The sequence below is a fragment of the Lates calcarifer genome, linkage group LG9 (genome assembly GCF_001640805.2).
Source record: "Lates calcarifer isolate ASB-BC8 linkage group LG9, TLL_Latcal_v3, whole genome shotgun sequence".
NCBI lineage: Eukaryota > Metazoa > Chordata > Actinopteri > Centropomidae > Lates > Lates calcarifer.
The window spans coordinates 12,867,133-12,892,766 of NC_066841.1; the positions used below are offsets into that span (position 1 = coordinate 12,867,133).

The 25,634-nt window shown below is 39.7% G+C and overlaps 1 protein-coding gene across 2 annotated transcripts in view; it reads right to left on the reverse strand.

Moving 5' to 3' along the window:
- eng (endoglin) overlaps window positions 1-25,634 on the reverse strand; it is a 40,781-nt gene that overhangs the window by 14,487 nt on the left and 660 nt on the right. The window contains exons 2-4 of one of the 2 annotated variants that reach the window (XM_018662381.2): window positions 24,976-25,150; window positions 11,082-11,218; window positions 3,047-3,160 (exon numbers count right to left, since the gene is read on the reverse strand). In XM_018662381.2, coding sequence (XP_018517897.1) covers window positions 3,047-3,160; window positions 11,082-11,218; window positions 24,976-25,033 — 309 coding nt within the window. In that variant the 5' untranslated portion in view covers window positions 25,034-25,150. Of the gene's footprint in view, window positions 1-3,046; window positions 3,161-11,081; window positions 11,219-24,975; window positions 25,182-25,634 lie in introns of both variants that reach the window. The other variant, XM_018662380.2, reaches the window with a different exon arrangement.

Sequence of the window (25,634 nt, forward strand, 5' to 3'; positions counted from 1 at the left end):
CAATAAATAACAATTCAGTGTTCCTGTTTTATTTTGGGCTAAACCTTCAATTGATTTTAATCTAGTCTGATTTGTTCTTCTCTTCCTCAGTAGTACAAAGGCTGAAGAGGAAAATAAAGCGTTGTGCAAGTACTGCACCTCTTCATTTCGTAAACACTGACACTTAAGAATAACATAAAATAGACCAATGAGATCATCCACCAAAATATTTATCTTTAATTTAGTTTCAATTGACATTTCAAACCCCCAAAATGAGCTGCATTATTTTTAAGCCTTAAAATGCACAGCACATGGGCACTGTGACTCGTACTTACTGGATTCTGACTCAACACTCTATTCAGCCTCGTTTGTCTGTGACAATAAGCAGGGCGGTAGTGTGCTGAGTAATTTTAGAAAGAACAGTTCTTTCATCCTGTTAGTGTTTATGAAGTGTGAGCATTCTGTTTAAGTAATGGAAATCACTCTCCTGACCTGTCTAGTGTTTTTAAGTAGTGGCGTGTTTTGTCCTTGCATCACAAAGTGAGACAAAAATAAATAAATAAATTTAAAAAAAGCCAAGTGAGCCTGAGGGAGTCATCGGTCTTTCTGCATGAATATTTGATTGACACGGGATCAAAAATAGCGTGAAGGGAAACTGCAAAAATAAAAGAAGGAAAACCAGTCACGACAGAAGCAGGCAGACAGGGAAGGTAAGGCCTGAAAAGCAAGACAGGGGAAGAACAAGGAGAATAACAATGCTAATTGTTTTAATGATTACAGTAGAATTTAACTGAGATTAGTCTCTGTGGAATCTCTGAGAAAATGGGTTGATATTACACAGGCTCACAGTAAAGTTCAGGGAACTCGAAGATGTTCTGAGTGAAAACAGCTTCACTATCTGCTGCAGATACAGAAAGTTCTGATGATACTTCTTTCCCATCAGCCTGTCCCAGATCCCTTCATGGAAGGTTATCTATTTAGTTGTTATAAGTATATTATAATTGCGTATATTATTACTGATACTATATAAATATGTGCTGCTTTTGCCTACTAAGAAGCGCTTACATATATACTGAAAAAAGTGTGGAAACTCACAAGTCTTTATGGACAAAAATTTTGCTGTCCTAATGTGTTTTTTCCAAACAACCCTGTGCACTTAGGTCAGTTATGGGAGGCCAACAAGCACTGTGATTGTGACCCAGAGCCAAGCTGTCAAGCTGGTGACGAACTTTCTCGGACGAAGAACAGATGCTGTTCCTCTTACGCTGCAATCTGCAGTAAAACACTATTATCCCCCAGTGATACTGCTCATCCCATGAAAACATCCTGTGGTCGCAGGCAATGCTGTCCAGGCTCACGACAGGACATGATACAGGATGTGGTGTCCCACACTGCTGTCAGCATATCAGTAACTTTCCTGTAAACATTTCATCATCCTGATTGGTCAGCTGTGATTTTCTTTTATTTATTTATTTATTTCTATATTTATTTATTTGTTTGTGTTTATATGTGTTAGCCTGTTTGATGTTTCTGCAAATAATTTACAATACTGCAGACAATTTTCAGGTATACCCTAGCTTTTTAAAATACATTTTGCTCCTCCGCCAGGGGTTTGAGTTCATGTCAATATGAAAGTACATTAACAGGTGATAGCAGATTTTTGGCAGCTGACGGTCAAATCTCAAGCTTTCCCTAGACAACTTCTTCAAACAGTTCAAGATAGTAAATGTTTTAAAGCACAGTGATAATGTCAGTTTGTGGAAAGAAATAGAGATGATAAAATGTTCATGATTCTGCCTTTCTCAGGGAAGTTTTAAATCTCAATTCAACTTCCATTCTGCCCTGATAGGAAATGGCATCAGTGACTGCATGGAAGGTAAGAAAAACACGTTCATCAGTCAAGAGACTATGCACTCAGGTCATTTCTACAAAAGTTTAACTTTCACATGGGAAACAGCAAAAGAAATTGAAACTGATTACTCCACAGACCGATAAGCTTTCGATAATACTCAGCAATAATGCAACCTATTTGTTGCTGGGATAAGACAAGACTTTAACAAATGGAGATGATTAATGATATAAGCACTGGTTTAATTTAAATTATTATTACTATAGGATAAGGTTCCTTATCTACAGCTACTGTACCAAATTGAAACTAGTCAATGTTTGACGTTTCATCAGAGCAATCTAATTCATTTGGACACATCAGTTCTTTTTAATAATGATAGTGTCAAGACTTTATCAAAACCAAATGGAAGGCCTCAGTGGTTTGTTTCAGTGACAATATTTTTGTGTTCAGTTCACCCTGTTATGTTCATAAGCAAACTTTAAATACAAAAATACTTTGACACACCACAAAAACCAAACTGTGACAGCCAGTGCAACATTTTGTCCTCATAACAGAATTATTCCTCTATTTAATTAGACACTAAAGCAGCCGAGTAAAAGTTGTTTTGTGGCCTCCATAGATTTAATTCACAGATATAATCTGAGAACAGTGTGTAAAAGTCAGAATCTCCAATTTCATTGGAACATTAATTTTACAGCTGATGCCATCAGCCCCTCTCGTTGCTGGCCACTCTAAAACTTCTCTTACTGATTTTATAGTGTGGATAATAAAAACACACACATACACATACACACAAAAAAACGGCCTCATACAGCACAGCCAATATCTATAGAAAACCAACATGGTTCACTTTCTCGCTAAACAGGCCCACAGAACTGCACAGCTGTTGCAGTTTGACTTTATGTAAACAGCTGGCACTAGACAGGAGCTAAGTACATCTGGAGAAATCAGAAAATTCTACATTACTGAAAAAATTACCACCCACAATGGTGTCCCCACGACCTGTTAATTTTTTCATTGTTAGTTACAGCCCTGCGTATCATGTAATGGAGAGTAATGGAGTCACATGAAACAGAGTTACAAACAAGCTGAAGTTAGCTGCATGTTGCACTTTCAGCATCTTATTTCCCTTCGCAACATGTATCCATACTGCACCCAGAAAAATACTGGGCGCAAACACAGAATGCTAATATAGAAAAACAAAGAGACTTTACTCACATAAATGTTAACATTGGCGTTGATGTGGCATAGAGCATAAACTGTGTCTTGCGTTGTGAGGATAAGGTTCATTGGCTTGGCGTTGGTCATCTCAATAGTGAGGAACTTGTCTTCCTGAAAGGGAAAAAAAAAAAAAAAACATTTGTTAACTGAAATGTTCCCTCACATCAGGACAAAATAGCAACTGACATATTGTGATTTAATTACTTTTGAAATAATCCCAGGTATGCATTGTATTTACATTATGTTTACATATTCACATTGTCTCCTCTTAAGCTGTAGTTTCAGTGCTGCCCAAGTTTGCACCTTCTATTTCTGCGTGAAAGCCAAACAGTTAGGAGTTTGTGATTGTGTTGCATGCAGAGAAAGTTTGGCATGGGTGTAAATCTCTATGCGGAACACTGGGACTGATTAGGAAGACAAAGAAATCAAGCTATCCATATGGGAGCTACTGTGCTGCCCATAATAAGTTTTTTGGTAAGTGTAACACACTGAGTGTATGCTGTGTTATACAAACAAAGCAGTAAAATAAAATAAAAAATAAATAAAACTTTAGAAACTTTATGCTTCTTGTTTGGCACAGTGCAAGGATAGCTTTGTGCACTTGTGTCAACTGGAAACACAATAGCATATATCATGACTCCTTCTTTGGGATCAATAAATGTACACAATGAAAGATATCCATTGATGATGTGGTGTGAAGAGGAACAGCCTTTATGACAGGCTCCATTAAAATGTAATATTTAGCTGAGATTCATACTTTACTGTTAAGATTAAAAATTAAAAACACCATAAATATGTGATTTAAGCATTTTATGAAGTGTAAGAAAAAACTGTGAGATGGTTGGAAAACTCTGAGCCACATGTCACAAACAAATATAGAGTTAACAAAATTAACAATAATTAATATGACCTTTCTGCACAGAATCGAAAATATATTTTATATATTTCTTTTCTATGTAAAAGGGGATACAGTTATTACCCCGGGTTGCAGGCCTCCCATCTGCTGTGTGTCATTAAATGAAGAGACCTCAAGTTGACGCAGCAGAGACACATTTTGCTTGCAGCACCAAGTTTAAAAATAGTTCCAACTGCAGTTTAATTCAGTACAAGTTTGATTCCTTTTCTACCCTATTGCAAAAAATCAGTGGGGGATATGACAATTATCCTTGTTTTTGCAACTATGAAATGTCAACACATGCATCTCTCCAGAAAAAGCAGTGCCAGTCATTTGAGGAGAGTTCGTAGATAGGCAGGAAGGAAGCTGTCTTTGCTGTCTGTCTCCAGTTTGACACAGACGTTAATGAGGTAATGCAGCATGGCTCTATTATTACATCTGGTTGCCGAAAGAAACAAGGTAAATAAGTCAAAAGCAAATCAAAAGCTATCAAAGTTAATTATTTACTTGATGTGAAATGAGCTGCATTTTTTTTTATTTGAGCTGTATGTCTTTGTACCATTTCAACTGTGGGAAACAGTGTTACAATACTGTGGAGCAGTGACAAATGTAAGAGTAAGAAGAACAGTATAATATTGCTATAACATTAGCAAAAACAATAACACTAATTACAGGGTTTTAGAGAAACCTATTCTAACACTCAATTATTTCAGATACAGTATTTTTATTATCATGTTGTGTATTTTATACAACTTGTAACCCAGTGTATTCCCACACATTACTGATCCTAATGGCTGTGAATGTATTTACTGTATATAAAACCTCATTAACATCATTTAACACATAATGTAATACCTCATTAACCGTATTTTCAACTGAGGGTAACAATGGGTTAGATTCGCTAATCACCACTACAGTCACTCTATGAATCAGCGTTAATTACAACGCTCCACATGTGCGTGGGGTAAAGCTGGTACAGTTGAGTTTCATGGATGTAAGTGGTGGTGAGTATACCTTTTCACAGTGGAATAATAAGTCTGAATTTAGAGACATTTGTTTTTTTCAAGACTGACTTAATTCCAATAAATCCTGAATCTAATTACTTTTACTTCTGCAATAGCCCCTGAGATAATTGGGTTTAGAGAAGTGAAAGAGTCATGGATTTGAAATCAGTTCAATTGTGTGACTCAATGCATTAGAAATGAACAACGGCTTTAAAAAAAAAAAAGCTTTGAAATATCTCTCCAGAGTGAGACTTTTGTGGAAATTTAACATTCATAAATACAAATCTTTCATCCATCATGCCTTTTGACACCAATACTTATATCTATCAAATTTGAAGGTAGGTTGTTTTTGGAGCAGGCCCTGTTGGGGAGGCAATGAGCATGCTGGGGAAACAGTGTGAATCTCTAAAATTAAATCAAGTAATTTAATTTACATGTGACAGAATGCAATCAGAGATGTTATAGGGGATTTTGGTGCAATGGACAGAGAGATTTGTCATCTCTCTCTCTCTCTCACACACACACACACACACACACACACACACATATCCACACGCGCCCACCTCTATGGGGACCTATCTTTGTGGGGACCTGACATTGACATCATGCATTCCCTAGCCCCTTCATCGTCATGACTGAATAGAGCTGTGACTTTCTTAAAAAATCAAGATTGAATTTGACATGATCTGCAATTTGATGCAACAACACATCGTTATTTTCGTTACTTTATTAATTTCACAGCCTGTCTAATATTATGGTAAGCTAAGCAGGTGAGTGCGCAGATTTAATGTTGCTGAAGAGCCTTTTATGAAGTTGACAAATAGCCTTATCTGTATTCATACCTTTGCTATCCAAAATATTTTCACATGCTGCCTCTCAGGTGTTTTGATGTTGTGATTGTCCAATCAGGACGGTTCAGCTCACTATTGTCATTCATTTTCGTAAAACAAAACACCACCGCATTATCATTAGCTTAGTTTACTGAGCATGCAATAGGTCAAGCTGATAGAGTGCCCCCTGCTTGATCACAAAGCTACTACTTTAAATGGTCTGATGTGTATATTTAGAGACTGCAGCCTATATTTCGAAGAGGTTCACATTTTTAAAAAGTCACAGCCCTACAACTGAATGTCCAATGCTAACCCTGACTGTAGTTCTAACCTAACTTTAATTACACCCTAACCCAAATACAGTCTTCACCCTCAAACAGCCATTTAAACTTGTGGGATACAGTATTTTGGCCCCCACAAAACTGTTGGACCCCACAAATATGCCATATCATCAGTGTGTTGTATACAGAGAGTTGTGCATAATGGCTGCTGCAACTCATAAATGTCTTCAGTCCCCCCTCCACCCTTTTTTTTTTGGTTTCAAAAAATTGGCCAAAGGACTGCAATCCCAGATGAGAATATGGTGACATTTGTCACAGAACATGACAATAATAATAATTGCCAAGAGATCCAAAGGGGAATATAATGTCTAAAGCTGCTGCATATTCAATTAATGTGCTGTCCATCATAATAACATCACACTCATACCTGTTCTCTTGTTTAATGCAAAAATGGACTCCTACATTCATTAGACTGATTATTTTAATTCTTGTGACAGACCTAAAGAAACTACAACAACTTGGAGAGAGGGAATGTAAAATAATGGCACAAATAAATGTGATAATAAACGTTGTTTGCGCCAAAGGTGTAGACTATTGGGCTGACAGACTGACGCTGCCTGGGACACTGCGAAACATGACCAAGAAATATGAGATAATGCTGTGTTATGTTTCCATTTATCTGTGCCCATGCATGTGTAATGTGTGTGATTTTGTGTGGATGTGGCAAAGGGAACCACAGGTAATCACATTTTGATAAGATACTTGCTTTCAGTCTTCCGTGCAGAACATTTCTTAAAAAAAATATGACATGAGTCTCACTTATCACAGGCAGAGACTTTGAACTGTAGCAACACATTGTCTTCCCAGAAATACCACTTTGTTTTTACCTGAATCATGTTGCACGAACATACAGTAAATGAACGAATGACATTTCCTACGGATTTCATTGTGCTTCATGCAGAGATAACTCACTGGTGTTTTCCTTATATACTCCTCTAATGAACTTCATTGTCCCTCTGTCTAGTTTCCCTCCCTTCATCCATTTGGGACTTTCATTCTTTAATTTTGAACTCATGACTGTTGCTGACCCTAATCACTCACCTTTGCTGCTTTTGTTCCTGTGCTTTCAAGATACAATTGTTTTCCTTTTCAGACTTTTTTTTTTTTTTCACGAGAGCATTTTTTGAAGGGGCTCTGCCGATGCAGTTTCCAGTTATTCTTTTGGCTCTCTCCCTTAACTTGAATTGGCTCCGTTGGTCTAGTCTCGGCCACGCGCCAAGACCCTGACTACCCAAGCCAGTGTGTGACATCAATGGGCTGTGTACAAGCAGCTCCTCCCTATGAATTCTCCTGGCCTGTGCAGCCCCTTGATGCTCCCGCTATAATTCTCTGTGTGGTCAAACTGTGAGAGTCAACTGTCTCTGGCAGGTTGTAAATCAGTATGAAAACAAAGGAATGGGGAAGAAGGTGATAAGAAAATTGAAAGGACAAATGGGACATGGGAGGCAAACCTCCCATCTGACTGGACAGTTTGGCAAGCGATGAAGATGTCCCCCTTTCTCTGTGTTTACAAGAAAAATCTATTCTAAACAGACAGTCAAGAGCAGATAAGGAGTCTGTGTGAAGAGATCTTATGTCCACTTTCTTCTTTCACTTGATAAAACATCTACTCATCATCCCACGAGAGAACAGGATATGCTAACTCTGTACAACGACCACTGCATCACACAGATCCCTAGTCAAATTCCTTTTGTGAACTCCCACAAACCCCACACCAATTCATACTACTCTGTGAGACAGCTTGCACCATTCTTCCTATAAACTATGTCTAACTTTTTTTGGCACTGAAATGTGTCCTTTCTCATTCTCCCACACAGCATAACATATCTGGTTTTACTCTTCAGGCCTAGTAAAATGACTGAGAGGAGTAATTCCCTCCTAATATACTTTAAATCTGTTTTGTCATCAGACAGCTTTTTCCTCTGATTTCCAGTCCATTAAATATGCTGTAAAACTTCAGTCCATTAAATGAGACTAAAGACTTGGCAAAAGATCTCAGCAACATTCATGCCAGTAACTCAGTCTTTGAGATGAAGACAATCATCTGCTTGCACAATGTTAGCACTCTTGCTTAAAATGAAACTAAGAAATGACCTCTTACAGACCTGGGTGTCTAATATTCAGTTATATTAAATATTAACTTAGTTTTTTTCTTATTTCCCCATGTTTTTTAGTCTAAATGACTGATAGGAACAGAAATCTCTGGAGTTGATGCAGTATTGAGCAAGGATGGTGTACCCTGCCACCGTGAACAGCTGTAATCTAAACAGCAATGCTTAAAATCAAAGTATGTTCACTAAAGTGCTTGTTTTTGCCACTGACATAGCTCAGACTGTTATTTTAAGTGTCTGACAACATTATGGATAGGATTTCGACAAAGACCTTTTATGAAAGAGTAGGATCCTCTTAACCAGAAATGTAGCTATATATTGTATCTGACTCTGTTGTCAAACACAGTGATTTTACCAAGCACAACACGAGAGATGCTGGAATACCACTGCCCCAGTCGGTTTATTTGTTTGGGTTATTGTGTGACATTCAGTGGTGGAAGAAGTATTTGATATGGATAAATGGATCATTCATTTAAACACAAAACATAGGAAAATAAGTCCCAGGTTCAATAGTTGTGTAAAATAAAAACTACACTTCAGTATCTTAAAACATCAAATTCAAAAGAATGAACTCTGTAAGAAAAGCAGTCATGCTGCATAAGTAAGCTTAGTTTACTGGTGGAGCTTTCACTTACGAAAACAATTCTGACAGGATTCTCTGAAGCTTTCCTAAGCAACTTAAGGAGAGGACCTTTTATTCATACGGAGGTGATGGATTCACCCAGGCATTGTATTGCACCATCCTGTGACGCGGTCTTAGCTAGAGTGCACATAGCATATCTGTTTTGCTCCTCATAATCACCACCAAATGAGGAAGAATGACCAGAGTAAAAAATTAAAAGAGACAATAAATACACAGCAGTTGTTCAGTACAAGTTATGTGGAAGTACTACACAAAGAAATCTAAGTGAGAACAAACAGAAGAAGCAAACAAACAGAGCACACTGATAAAGAAATGACTAATGTGAGCTGACCGACAATGTTGGACAGTGAAAAATGGAGTCTGGCACAGCAATAACAACATATAGATTAAAAGTTTTCTGGAGTTACTTTTTGGTGTCATTCCCCACAGGTATACACTATCTGCAATTATGGTGTGTGTTTGTTTAGCTGAAAAAGAAATTCTTTAAACACATAGCAAGACTTACAGAGCTGGGTGCTTATAAAATGTATTTAGTGTAAAAAAAAAAGAAAAGAAAAAGAAAACAGTTACATGTTCGGAAATCCTATTTTTCTGTTATGTCCGGCATCTGTTGATGGTTAGCAGGTTATTTGGCTGATAAAAGTTGGACATGGAGTGTGCGTGTGTGTGTGTGTGCGTGTGTGGTTTTTTTTTTACATTTTTTATTGTGGGAAGAAAGTTTTTGGGCTCATTTATTTCAGGGTCAAGGTAAATGTACAACATTATACAACAATATATGGTATATGTCAGTTGTTCCATTCTTCCCTCTTGCCTCCTCTGCCTTCAGTTTATCCAATTAATCCAAGATGTGCACACTAACCTCTCATTAGGTTATTGTGTAAATCTGCTCTTTTTCTCCTGCCTGCCAAACCAGTAGTGACAAGTTTGCCACTTCAGCTCATCACATGACCCACTAACTTGCCTACCTAGCTGCTCCTTGGTGGCAGTTAGCCTTAGTATATAGTGCTGCTTTCAAATAGGGTTATGTTTACCCTGTTCACGAGAAGAGTCCATATGAACGCCCTCCTCTTGTGATGTGTGTGGTGCTGTGATGTGTTTGCTGAGTTTTCAGAACGGAGCCATGGAAGTTCATTTTTCATTGGATGATAAGTTAACATATGGTAATTTTAGCTGTATAGAGTTTTTCTTCGTAACTTTATAATATGTCAGAGGAAAATGCTGATATTCCCAACGGCCGCATCTTTTCCCTCTGTCATTATGCCTTTGCATTTCCTGCATTACGTTATCTGCCTGCTAGCTTGTTTAACTGGTAGCCTCTGAGGCTTCTAGACACCGACAGCAATGTTAATATTAGCATCCACGGTGCCATTGCCTAGCAGTGGTGTTCTCACGACTTAACCACATGAGCCCCAAGCATACAATGTACACGACTTTCCGTGTCATGTAACCACGAGCTCACAGGTTCCATTTGAAGGTAGCATATCTACTGAAAGGACAGCTGTCAGTCAATCTCTGCCAGGTCTGCACTTACCACAGCATTAAGACTGGAGGGAGGAATGAAACAGCAAGCCTGGCTCTTGCAAAAAATGAAAAATATCCCTATCAGCACCCCTAAAGCTCACTAATTAACACAGTGTATGTTGTTTGTTTAATCTGTATATACACAGAAATGTAACCCAACAATTTGCAGAAGAAATTAATCTGCACTTTGACAGCTTGTGTTTATCCTAGTTGACCACATTGTACAACGAGGCCGGGGCAGTTTTAAAGCTACCTATTTTTTAAGAGATGTGTCATCAGTTTTGCACAGTTCAGCCTCCACAGTTGGCTTTGCTGCATTTTTATGCTGTGCCACATTGCATGCAATCTGACAGAGCCTCCAAATGTGTATATAACAGTAAAATTAAATTTACCATTATGCTCCAAACCAATTCCCCATGTGGGCAACAGTGAGGGACATATTTCACCAACAGAAAGAAGTGAAATGCATGCAAGGTGAACATGTGCAGTGCATAAACTGGCACACTGCTTCTTTCTCTCTGGTGTGACTGAACTTGACTTTTGTGCCATTATCTGAAAAGGATGACCAGTTAGCAGACAAGCTGTGGTGTAAGAAGTACCTATTGAGAAGATTTTGGTGCCTGCTAAATTTTACTACAAATATATAGTAAAATTAAGTAAGAAGTAGTAGTAAGTAGATATGCTTACCGGGACGGCAAAGTTCAGGATGTGGACCTCTGCCTTGTCCTCTGTGACGAAGTTGGTCCAACAGCCAGTTAGCATCTCTCTCACATGGAACCATGGGTTGTCATTACCCATTTTTGGCTCACATGTCTGACTTGAGGCTAGAAGAAATCAAGTGCAAATGTTTAAGCAGTGTCACCAGCATGTAATTAAATTACAGTAAATTATTTCTTGTCTCCAGCATTAATACTGAACTTCTTGCTTTATCAAGTCAAGTGTGTCACATGCCAACTGGTGCAAAATTACAACTCTATCCATAACAGTTCTGTCATATTTGGATATGAACAGCACATGAATGAAGACCTGCATGTGTGAAAGCCAAAAAGCCATTATTTAACAGACAGATGAACCCAGCAATGTTACAGATTCCTTGTCTAAAACAGACTAAATTTGTTATTAGTCATTCTGAAAGCTTTTCCCTGGTCTCAGAGTATGGGTGTTAAATGTGTGGGTAGGACTACATTGTTTAAAAACGGATCTGCTGGTTCACGTTTATCAGACGTGTCAGGATACCGAGCTGCAGTCATCCATCACGCCTGCTCACTCTGCTCTCTGCAATGAGCCTGCTGTTTAACCTGGGGATCCGTGTCTCAGGAGGCTGAATTAATCGAGCTGAGGCTGTGCGGTCATGGATGAGGTTCAGTATAAATGCCTGGTGTTTGACCCAGGATATACGTGTGTGTGTGTGTGTGTGTTCTATTGTGTTAGATTACAGTGAGCGTGCGTGTGCACATGCCTACTTTCACCTGTCTAAAGTTATTGGCAGGGACAAAATATTCTCTGGCTAACTTCCTCTTTCTTCAAGAAGAATGGTGGAGACAGAATACAGAGGGTCAAATGTCTTTTCCAACTCAATCAGAGACCTCTTTCCTGGCCCCATCTCCCACCTTTTGCTGATTAAAGATGAAGAGCCTCACTGAGGCCTTATGAAAGCCCTGTAGCATTGCAGTCTTGGTGGCAACCACCATCGCTGACTCAGGATGAAGCCACCCATCTTCACGATAAAGTGGGCTCTCATAGGACCAGTTAGAACTACTGTGCCCTGTGCCCAATCACTAGATAAGCATATCTACAGTAAGATGAATATAAGCAATATGCGCCTAAGCATCCACTGTGCATGCCTCGATCAGCCCCAACAGTTGGTGCTGAAGCATACAAGCGAGCAAGTGTGATATCATAACAGGAACAACTAATTTAGTAAGCAAATGCTGCGTGACATACCGCTCCACTGACTTTTATGATGTATTCGGTCTGTTTACCCGGCAGGCCACAATCCCTCAGAGAAAGAGGAGATGTGGAGTGAAGCAAGTGAGATGAGAAAGAAAGAGGAGTAGAGAGGAAAGGGTTAATAGGAAATTGCAAAGTTTGGAAGGTCAACAGGATGTGCCTTATTTAGAAGCAGCACTAATCAAAGACCTTGGTTGAGGCAATGTCATCACTAGCTGTGGAGGAGAATGGACAGAGATAGAGATAAAATGGGATAGAAAGTGATGAATGCAATGCACAGCAAAAAAGAAGGAACCAGAACACGTTACATAATAAGCTCTTTCTGTTGTTTTTGTTGTCCCCACAATGAAACTGGGTTGGTATTATGCACTCTTAGTCATTTCTTCAGTTCACTTACTTTTTCATATCATCTGTGACCCACAATATCACTGATACAAAGGAAAGCCGCTTTTAATCTCATCACATTCAATCACATTTTTAGAATTTGTTTGTTTGATGCTGCTCATTTATTAACGTTTTGGAAATGATGCACCTTCTGTTTGTGTCCAATGAAGATACATCTAACCACTAACCTTCCAGTACAGTCAAATTGAGGACACATTTGGGAATAATTAGCACTAATGTCCTCACTGTTTCTTCATCTTCTCAACTTTAAACCACAGCTTTTCTTGCAAATCAAGATGGAGAGCCATCTAGGCTCCTTTGCCATCTCTCTTTCTCTCCCTCACCCCGAAGGTCAAGGCTGGTTTCCTGTTTTTCTGGCCCTCAGTGTTAATGTCTGTTGCTCAATATCCACATCCATAAAGTTATTTCTCTCTTGTTCTGCTGTGACAGAGTAAACGGCCCATGACTGTCGCCCGAGAGGTCTTGGTATAAATCATACTGACTCTGTAATGCTGTGCCTGCGCGCGCGTGTGTGCGTACATGCATGTGTCACTAGTCTGCTTTTTACGAGTCACCATAGGATATGAAGAACATTCATTTTGCCCTCTTGACCCCGGAAATGCCAATGGCTTCGCTAAGCGGTTTGCTGGTAAATGAGGTATAGAAGAACCATTCCATTCCCTGTCCTCTTTATCTACTTATATCAGTCCCCTCCATTTCCTATTCCATGGGAAGACATGTTTATGGATGCTGGTGATTTCCATTTAGATGTTAGGTATGAGGGGCAGATGTGAAAAGAAACCATTAGGGAATTAGGGAGAACAGAAAATGGGCTCAATTCATGAAATGTGTTTATAATCAGATTTGTTCTTAAAGTGCAAAATCAATGTCAGTAGTTACAGATGTCTTACTAAATGGCTATCAATGAATTTGTATGCCTGAATAGGCTACTGCTAATTACCACATTAACAACACTATATGGCAAAATTTAAAGACTTTATAAGCACTTTTATTTAACTGGAAACATATTTAACATATTATAGCAAAGTGATTGAATGCTTATAAAATTAAGACCGAGTGTGCAGCCAAAATCAATAATGGCCAATTTGCTGTTAGTGAAGCAGCCTTTGGAGAAAACCCATTTTTTGTGGATTGTGCCTATATCTGGGGGTGATGAATAACTTACAATATGATGCATTTTCCAAGTGCCCCGGGCAATTCTCCTGGTTGTCTGCAGCACCCTGGAGCCACAACTGACAAGGAGAACACAAAATACCAATCTGGTCCCTTTACGTGTCCAGGGTCCTATCTGCTCTTGCTCTCCTGACCCCCAGGGCATTCAAGAAGAAGATAGGAGACGGGTTGACCAAATCACAGACATCCGTTTCCATGTGTTCAATTATGCAGGGTACCATTAGGCCAGTACCACTACAGTGACCATTTTTGGACATCTCAGGATTAGTTTGACATTAGCTATGTTCTACTTCTCCTAGGAGACTTCAATTCAAGGCAGCTGGACTTGGCTGTACATGAGCTCTTGGATGAGAGCTGAGTCGTCTTCAAGTATCTACTGGTCTCTTAGATAACCATGACCTCAGTGACTGAGAATCTCCACAGAATCATGTTCTGCTTCCATCAGTCCATGGGCCTACTTTGTTAGGTACAGCTCAACATGCTGCATTTCATCAGGTTGCTGTACATTGCCAGTTCTGGTTTTACTCAATTATCATTAACTTTAACCTGTCAACTTTTGTTGTAGGTATACCATTTCAGGTTAATTTGTACTTTATGCAAATATGTCACAATGCTAACATAATCATGTTAGCAAAAGTGTGAATAATAAACTGTAGAATCTGAAGTACAGATTCTAAGCCTCACAAAAGCTGATAAAGCGGAGCTCAGTCTACAGCTGCGCCTGAGATGTATGTAGCATTTTATTACTGTTGTATTAATTACAGCCATTCCCATATTTTTGCAACAAAAGATTTATAGACTGCAGCTAGCCTGACCTACAACATCCCAGTAATGGACTGTCTATGTGTGCATCCAAGTGTTATCTCCATTGTTTCAAAGATTAAATTAAAATGCTCTGTAAAAATGTAATTAATTGAAGATGCCAACCTGAACTTCCTAAATGAAGTTTCACTGGAGGGATTCACATAATTATGCAGAGTGTACCATAGCTGAACTGAGGCCAGTGGCTGAGCTTGGGTGTTACTGGAGACTGTGAGGTGATTTATCATTATTAGGGATCAAAATAGCCCTATACAACACTGCCATCCTGTATTTCGACTCATTGACGACTAATGGACGACTCACTGACGACTCACTGACTGTCCAGTACTTGCAGAGTTTGATACAAATGTTAAGCAGCATTTGTGACTGCAAAACAGAACATGTATATTTTAAAGTTGGGTGGCCCAAATGACATTATACTGTTACCCATGGGGGCATTAGCAAGGCCAAAAAGTCAGTGTGGGTTATGGGAGCAGTGCACTTAAGAGTTCCATCCCACAAGCATTACATCATGCTAACAACCATAATCCAACTTCAGGGTAGTAGTATTCACCACATTGTCACACACTATGTTAACATTATGGTAATAAGAAAAAAATTGTTTCAACCCATTCTATAGAGAAAACTGGAAAGAGCTTTCTCTTTGTGTGAGTGTAGAGCTCAAAGTAGAAAACCTTGAGCTTTCTACACTATTTATCTCACCAAATACATCCTGCTTCAGTCCGTCATTAACCGATCATCACTCTTGTGTTGCAAAGTGCATTTTAGTACAAATACTTTGCTTGCATTATATGTGGTGGAAATTCTACAGGACAGTGTGGCTCCTGGTTGTCTGTAACTGTGCAAAATGCAGAAGTGCATGTAGGCGCACAGTTCATTTTTTTCAGTTACTGCATATCTGATATTATCACTTCTTGTTTTGGACAAAAAGTGTCAGCACCCCACTGGTCAGCAGAAATAAAAATGACCTTAACTAAATTCAAATTTGACAGAGGTCGTGTGATAAGGGTAATAACCAGGGGGAAGACTAGAAACCTCTCAAAAACAAGTTACAGTACTTCATGGAAAAAGGGCATCTTTTTAATACAAAATCCAAATACTAGGAAATTTGATTAGATGGATTCAGATAAATGGTTCTTTGAACTAACAGATTTTTGCTGAGATTGTTTGTTGTGATTTGCTGAGGTTATGTTTTCCATATTTACAGGGTTTTTCTATAGATACGGTGATTTGTGAAGCTCTGATGCATTAAGGATGAGGTTTGTTGTTAGTGTTACTGCCAGTGCTGTTTATGTTAGTTTGCTACTTCTGCCAGCAAATTAAAGATCTCAAGAACTGCCTGCCTATCCATAATACTGCTGCCTCAACTTTGAGCATCTGTGCAGCGCGGACTACTGACGGGCGGTGGCGAGCCCTTGAATTTCAAATTTCTCACACCTTAACTAAACGTTGATTTAGATTCAAGGGATTGAGTACCTGCGGCCCAATAACTAGCTGCCTTTTCACTCACCTCAGGCAAGCAAGCAAGCAGGCTTGATTTCATGCCCTGTCTTTCATGCCCTCCCTCATTGTCAGTCACGGGCGAAAAGAGCATCAGCTACTCGCCCAGAGTTTCAATGCAAAATGAGGACTTGCAGAACTTGCAGCTGGAAGAGCATGGCTGCATTTCAAAGAGAGAGGGAGCAAGGGAAGAAAAAAAACAGGAGGGAAAGCCCTGACAGCAGACAACGTCAAGACCAACTGTCTCCCTTGGTCCCTCGGGGTAGAGTAAACTGTTTGTGTCCAGGGTCGGGCGACGGAGTCATGATGGGGAAGGGGGAGGGAGGGGTCAGCGGCCCCTATCAGAGTTAGTTGGAGAGGGAAAGGGGAGCTTCAAAGCTGGCTCAAGTCTCTCTCTCGACTCCACATACACACACACATACACACACACACCTATTGTCCTGGAGTTTCCGCAACTGCAGATTGAGGCCTGACCATCCACAGGAAGGTAAACAAGCTCTTATCAGTGCTCTGCAGGGGCCTGCACTGTCCCCTGGCCTCTCACCCCTGCATACTACACATTACACACTCCATACAACACACAAGCTTCCTGACCATCTCACCTCCCTCTCCTAAGTCCTGAAATATTATCAAAAAAATTGCTGATTAGTCTTGTCAGTTTAATGGCTTAAGACTTTTTCGTGTGTGTGCCTGTGTGTGCCAAGTCCTGCTTCCAGTGTTTGCTGGAGAGGAACTGAGGATGTGATAGCGGGTCTGGAGACAGCCTGTCTTCACACTAGCTCTGTTTACACCTCTGGGAGCCATTCGTCCGTCGTCTCATCGTTGTCGGAAGCCAGCGGAACAACAAGTCCAACAGTGGCGTATGGAAGGTCTATGGCTCACTTCCTCCGTTGTTCACTCACTCACTTTATGCCCCCGTCTGCTGCTATTCATTAGCCACCCCATATTCTTTGATGCAGATTAACCCGATTGCATGGATTGCGGTTCTTTGTATGCAAGTCGTAGCTGCAGGCATGAAAAATATATCCTCATTTTTATGTTGATGTTATACCTGCAGGTGATTTATTATATTCCAGACGCCATCAGTTACTGGGTATGGTGCATCCTTTCCATTCACTTATGTGGTTAGATTTTCCCCCCAGTATACTGAAAGAGCACTAGCAAAAACACAATTAATCATGTGAGTGTTAATTGGTGGATGGACAGACTAATTTAGCAAGTTTCATTCTAACTGCGTGCAACCAAAGCAGACTGAAGCGTTAGAGATTCATTGCACAGTGGTTGCTCCCAATCATTCAAGATTGATGTAGCTTTGCACAACATATGCTTGGTGTAGAACCAACAGAGATTAGCTCGTTTTTCTTGACTGATTTTTGCCAGTAAATATTAATGCGTTCTGATATGAGGGTGGCATAGTAATGAAGGCTGTGATTTTTTTAAAAACATATTTAAAGTGAATGAAGTCAAAGGTACAATGATCCAAGTGTAAAATGACTGGTGAGGCTATGACTCCCAAATTGATTGACTGCTCTTTATACTCACACACCAAGCAACCAAATATTGTATTCTGATGCAGTTAATGTTTGTGTATATATGCATAAAGATTTGCAGTGTAACAGTCAGTTGGGTTCATACCTCGGGTTTTTGTTTTGTTTTGCTGGGGGTTAAGATGGGGAGGCATCCAAATCTTTCCAATCTACTGACTAGAATGTGCCCGTGAGGCCTGCAGTCTCAAGGTTATTATTCATCTTGAGTTAATTAAACCAACCAGGTGATGGTACTTTGTCTCCCTGTATCAGAATCATAACACCCATATTAAAGACACATTTTACATTTATATAGTCACAAAAAACTTACTAAACCCCTAGGAACATAAAGTATAAAAATCAAAATCATCTCATTGAGAGAACTATGAGACGGCTTCACATTTATGATTTCATTTTCACAATTGAACTAATTGAAGTGTCTGGAGCAGGGAGAGTTGTTTGACAAGTGTAACTTTATTCCCTCCAGTGTCTGTGAAAAGAGTATTAAGTATCCAGAGTTTGACTGTTGGATTTGTTGTAGTTACAGTATATGAGCAGATTAAAATAATCTGTCAGATGTCTCAAGGCTTTTTTTTTTCCTTTGAGTCATATATTCTGCTTTCTGACATATCACCGAAATACAAGCAAATGAAAAATCCAGTGTCCAAATCCAGAGAGGATTCTCTCATCACATCAAACATACACACATACTGCACACACGGACACACACACACACACACTGTCTGACACCAGAGAGATATTTCAGCTCTCTAAATACAGATTGACTGGTGTGGCACCTGAATCAACAGGAAAACTACCCACCCAGTGCTTGAATCAAGAGGCTCTGCAACAATCAGATGTACACTGCACATTGTCCAGCACTGATCACTTTAAAAACCATGGTGGTCTACGCAGATGGAGAGTATGTTCTCTTAAGGGAAAAATGCCAAGTACTTAGGACCAAAAAAATTGCATTGACGTTCTCTTAAATGTTATTTGGGGTAAATATTCATTTCACAAATGATGATGTTTACTGGAATTTCCTTAATGCCAAGAGAAAAGTTCAAAGCAAAGTATCTTCGTTTGTCATGAAGCATTTTAGAATATTTTAGCTGGGAAGATTTTGCTCGCGAGTATTCAGCCAAGGAAGATTAAGGGACTGATTCTGCCCTGTGTAACAGTACTGTCATTAATTAAAACCACTAGTCAATAAAGTTTTAACTAAATAAAGACATATGATGAAGAATACGTTCTTGTTTTCCCAGGGATCTGAAGCCCTGCCACAGGTTTCTTTAGCCCTGTTTTGAGCACCTTTGACTTGAAGTCATAGGAGAGTCAGCAGACCCTTCAAGATTTTTCCCTCCAAATTTTGATCCCAGGATTGACCATGGGCAGACAGACCTAAAGATAAGAGTACATAATGTCATGCCTTATCTGCGCAGACAGCGGGCATGTTGACATGGGCATAAGTGGTCGCCATGCTGACGAGGCGTTTATCTAGTCGACTACTAATGAGCCATTCAGTGCTCATGCAAATGCATAATGAAAAGCTTTGGGCCATAGGGCGCAAGACATAGTCACAACCACAGTGAGGGTGATCAGGATTGGGCAAAAAGCCAGTCATCTAAAATCTATATGATGACCAGTGATGATATACTTAACTCTTCCTGTACTTAAATGATAAAGATTAAGATCCAGCTGGTAGTTCATGTTGGAGATGACAATTAAAGCGACACTGGTGCACCATTTAGGACGTACAGTAAGAGGGACTCAGTACTCAATATACAGTATATGCGTGTTATTACTTTCAGCTGTTTCATATTTTTTTTACCCCCTTAGGACACTTGTACAGAGAACAGGGTCCTCTCATGGCGATAACAGCCTCAAATATGTTTCCAGTAATAGAAAGTGAAAAGAAATGGGAAGATAACATATAGGGGCTGCTGAGAATGTTGCAGATTAGCCAGGGTCCTTTCAAGTAATAAAACAATAATATTAAGTTGGAGCTAGTGATTGCATGATTAATTGTTTTTATCAAATTTTCACATGGTATTATCATACAAAGCAAACACTGATAAATTCTGGGATTTATTTCATAATTTAAAACAGAAAGAGATTCATCACTAAAAACTACTAACAGGAACTCGGAATACATGCCATTTGAACGTCTTTTTTCTTTTGAGATGCCACAAATATTGTATTTTACAAGCTGAAATCATCTAAATAACCAGTCATGTGTTAGGTAGGGAAAATCATGTGGGAACAAACAGAGGAGAGGAACACAGCGTTAGTGAGGCTCCCTCGCACTGCATTCTGTATTCAAACAGAGGAAAAGCAAGGCAGTCAGAAATGGATTGTTATTTGGGAGGGGCATAACACTGAAGTAGATTGAAATCGGCCTGAGGCAGCGACAAGTGGTCTCGTCTCCCTGCCACCCAGTCTGACTGCAGGCAGAGCTGGCTCACTACAGTAAAACAGGGGAAGTGGACTGTTTTGACTCTCAACGCCATTTTTAACATGACGTTTTTTCTTTTTCTTTCTTTTTTTTCTTGGCTTGTTCAACTACAGCATGCCTTCTGAGAAACCTTTGTCATCTCTTTCCATTTCTTTTGTTGTTTTCTTTTAAATCTCTTGACATCCCATTTCTTTTAACTATTAAATTCCTCTTTTTTTGCCCTTTATGTTTCAATGTTTTTCTTACTTTCTCCTCTGTCTAATTACTCATAGTCTTGTATTTTCACTTTCTCTAACTTATAATTGAACTCCACATCTTTATCTCTGCCTTGTCCCTTTTCCTATCGCTCTGTTTCTTTAATCCCCTATTTACTTCTCTTTCCCCACATCTCCCTTCTGAACCACTTATCTGCTCTTTGACAGTCACAAAAATTTGACCCCCCACTCCCTCGCTGTCTCCATGAATCAGTCTTTATGAATTCTGTTATCTCTGTTTGTCTGTCAGTCTGTCTCGCTCTCTTTCCCTCTTTGAGATCCATTTTCAGACAGCCCTCCCTCCTGCTCCAGTGGCTCGCTAATCACTTTTGTACTTTTCCTTCAGCCCGTGGAGGGAGACTCTGGGGTAGGCAGAAATACAGCGGGAGTTCTGGCAGTTAACATCATGATGCCTGGCTCCCACTGGGAAAGTTGTTGCAGCAGGGGGCATATTCAACACTACTTCCCTGCCAGGAAATGCCGGGCACACAGTGGATAAAATCACTAAATACAAAGACTTCAGTCAGACGCATAGATAATTGTTTATGCGTCCAACTGCTACAGTCGGCTTAAGTGGTAGCGGTTATTGTGCTTGCCATTATAAAGTGGTCTGGAAATGAAAATGTGAAAATTTCCTCCAAAGGATGTGTTATACAACTACTGTACCTCCTATGTAATAAGCAGCTAGGGAGATGGAGCCTGGCTCTCAGATTGCTTTTTGAAGTCCTTTAAAGGCCAATCAGTCTAGCCATGCCAGCTAAGAAAAATATGCAGACGCTAAAATTCTAGAATTTAAAAGCCTTCAAGTAGCTCTACACAAACTTTACACATGAAGATCAGTTGCATATTGTCTTCTGTGTCTCCGGAGGAGACATCATCAGGATGATGGATGATGATGTCATCCAGGTTATCTCAGCTTGGGCTTGGAAGCTACACATTTCTAACAGAAAGCCTGTGTTATAGACTGAGGGTCTGGGGTCTGTAACATGAGGGTGTTTACCTGGCAGAAAAGGTTTCCTAAAAGACAGTATTGAGTAGCATTATGGGAAATGTAGGCGTTTTTTGGAGCATAACCCACACAACAAACTAAAATTCAGGATATAATGGCTTCTGCTGCTTCAGTTGTCAATTCAAGTCTTGTTTTAATCCCCAATTTATTTGGTAACCCAACATCATGGAAGAATACAACAAAATTACTGCAGTACCCTTAAAAGGGACATGTAAAATGTATTGACATGTAAGTTACATACATTGTCCTGTCTGAGACAGACGTTATCACATCCAAGGTTAGCTGCTAAATTATCTTCATTAACTACTTTTAAACAACAAAATTTCAAGGCATAGTAGAAGTGCATAAACAAAATAGAATAACCAAGATTAAGAAAAGAGTAATGTCCAAACAAAAAAATGAAAAGAGTCAATACATTTGGAGGCCTGAAAGAATAGGCAAGTCTTTGCATATTTCATTAAAAAGGAAGGACACACCTAATCTAACATAAAGGAAGAACAAATTCCACTATTGCAAAAGCATCACCGCCTGTATGATCTTGGCACAATCAAATACCCCCAGTTAAATGACTAAAGGGATTTAGACAAATTGTGGCACCACAGGTGCTCAGAGATTGCTGGACCATGCAAGGCCTTCAAAACAAACAGCAACATTTTAAACACAATTAACCACACAGGGAGGCAGCGTAGTGAAACTAAGACCAGTGTGGTGGTGTCTGTTTTACTGGAGCCTGACAGTAGTCTGTCCAGAGATTATAGATGAGCTGCAAACAAGAAAGAGAGGCCTGACTGATCCCAACATATAGGGAATTTTGATAATCGAGCTGTGAGGTGAAAGCAGGGATGATCTTTTCTGGGTTTGAAAGATGTAGGCAGTGGTTGATTTCATAAATAATCCAGAGCTAATGAAAAAAGGATCTCATGACAGAATGCATCCGTGTTCGTCAAATTTCAGGGTAAGATTAAGAGTTGTGTCTGGGTTCTTTTGCCTCTAGCTCAAGAGAGGCAGACTGAGAGTCAGTGCTGGAGCTAAGGAACTGGAGTCTGGTGGGTTTAACAAGATAACCACAGTTTACTGATTTATCACAGAAGGCTGTGAGCCATCCAGCATTTTAAATCAACTATAGTCTTTAAATTTTGATTTCTAATACTAGTGGGAACATTTAGAATTAAGCAACAGCCTATAAGTATTATATTACTGACTATCTGTTGCCAAGTAATATGATAAGTGTAAAAACTACATCAGTCCATGGAGTGTTTGGGTTACATAACTGTACCTTATCTTAATAGCTGCTGTACATTCAAACCATGCTTCGGACATCACAAGATGATTTAATAATCCTGATATCAAGGAGCTGACAGAGGGTCAAACATATAAAAAGTTTAAATAAAGCTCAAATAAGACTGAGCTGACGCAAAACACAAATACCATGCCTGCAATGAGCCAAGAGTATCATGGGATTTGTTGCTGGCTGCAGGCTATTTTGGATTTTTCTTGTACTTTTTCTGTGTTTACTTCTTCTTTTGAGGAACTTTCACACAGCGCCTGTTCACACAGTGACTTGCAGCTGGTGTGGATGCTATTAGAAGCAAACAGACCTCGAATCATCACAGTGAAAATATGGAATAAGGGTGCTGTATTATTTTTTTTTTCCCAGTGCCTTATTCAGTCTGGGAATGTGTAAATGTGATTTCATCTAGAGTATGTTGTGGTCCTCAAGGTGTCACACCTGATGTTTGTGCTTTGTTCAACAACAACACAGAACTAAACCCAGGTGACGTCAGAGAACATGACAGATTAATATGACAATACTGGACAATATAATGATGAATAAACAACAAAGAAATGGACAAACTCATATGCATCACACCAATGTTTTGATTAATGTTTCAACATTCAGTACACAGGGTCAGAGTACCCTGCTGTCTGAGAACAGTGTCAGAGCTCCCTCTGGGCCATCTCCTAAAGCGGCTGTAGCAGATGCAAAAATAAGAGGAAAGAGAAAATTCTTGGAACCTCTTTCAAAAAAAAAAAAAAAAAGATAGCAAGCACAGGACTATATGTCACAGAGGCAATTAAAGCTGAGCTAAACAGCTCCTTGCAGTCTCCACCAGCAGACAGTGAGACTGATCCCCTGCGGTGGAGACTGCATGAGGTCAACTCTCTGCAGGTCTGCCAGTTGGCCAAAAAATACCTCTGTATCCCTGCCACCAGCACCCCTGCTGAGAGGGTGTTTAGCACTTGTGGCAATATTGTGATTTGTCATACAGTAGGTCAGCACTGGAGCCAGAATCAGTGAACAGGCTTGTTTTTCTGGCACATAATCTTAACAACGATGTATGCTTGCCAGGGCCACTTTGCCTTATTTAAAAAGGCAAGTTGGAAATGCCAGTTTATTTTTCTTTTGTATGTTTATAGACCCAGAGTATGAAAAAGGTTATTTGGCACTGAAATGTTTGTTTCACCTTCAAGTGTAGCATTGAAAAATGAATGCTGACAAGCTTATTCTACTGACAGTTAATGTTGTATTAGACAATGGTAGGGTACTATACATTTTTTAAATAACTTCTATATGTTACAATCTAGTACTCTCAGATCTTGGGATCTCAGATCTTTTAGTATTGATATTCATTATATATATATATATATATATATATATATATAAATTAAATATTCAGTATTGTTTTATTAATTGAAATCCATGTGGCCATGTGGCCACCCCAAATGCCAGACTGCTGCAGGGAAGTGAGACTCAAACACCCCGAAGCAGCAGCATAGGGCACTGGTAAGAGCATGAGGCTGGATTATGGCCTGAGGGCATAGAGAGGGTTTTCAGATCCCTTTGCCACCTTGTAGGGATTACAGGTTTGAATTTGATATGGGCAGTCACGGGCAGCCACTGGAGGGAGTGTTAGAGGGGGGCCAACAGAAGGAGGATCACATAAAATGTATGAGCTCCCCACATGTTTTTCCCTGTTTCTTGTGTCTGGACTGTCCTTATAGAAGATATTCTTTTATCACAATAAAACCTGAAAAATTACACAAACAAAAGCTTCCCGGGGTGACTCAGTGGTTCAGTTGTCTGAATACCATTCGGGGCTGCATTGGTATTGAACTTTGCTCGTGTGTCATCGCATTTATCTCCCTATCTTGTTGTAAAGACAAACCATCATTCAAGCCAAGAGGCTCTACAACAACTATTTTGCACATAACCTCTCTCTACAGACCAGCTGTAAAATTCTGATATAGTGTGCAAGAGAAAACACAACAGCAAATAATGCTCTTTTATGTCTTGAGAATGAAATGACCTCAGAACACAGGACAGGATGAGATTAATATCTGCTTTTGAACCCAAGGTTGACAGAAATATTCCATGGAGGCCTGTCTAAGATTATAGACTTTTAAATAAATGCATGTAAAAGGATGAAACTCTGGTAATATAAGATCTAAAATGCTGGAAATACTGAATATCAGTTGGTAAGCTTACCAGAGGCCGCAACAGCGATGCACAGAAGCAGGGCAAACCGCACCATGTGGCCCTCCATGTCTTGTTAAGTGTAAGTTTCAGGTGGCTGTAGAAGCTGAGTCTGGGTCTCTGGGGTGTGAGGGTACTCAGGGAGTGGTGGTTGAAGCGTCCTTGTCTAGCAGCAGAGCAGCAATGACTGTGGCAGTGGAGGAGCAGACAATTCCAGTCTTTAATGGTCGGAAGGTCAGGAAAAGAAGAAGCGGGGAATCAATGAGGAAATGTGATGCTTGATAAGAATGTTACTAACTTGCCAATCACATGCATGTCACCCCCACACTCAGCATTTCAATGTCAAAGCATGCCGTGTGTGCAAATCTACCATTATCCAAGACTGTGTCATTAAAATAACACAAATTTATCATCTGGTGTTGATTAACCACACATATGCCACTCAGATGTTTTAAATTCCTTCAGTAGCATGACAGGATTTTCCTCCTGAGGCAATCCCACAATATTTCTCTCCGTCTTCTTCCTTGTGCACAATGAGGGTCTGAACCCAAGGGTTATCTGCTGGTCACTAACTTCTGGCCGACTGTTTCAGGAAGCACTACGACATGGCTTTCTTTAAATAATATCACAATGCCGAAATCAGATAAGGAGGAGACTGCTCTTGTTATATG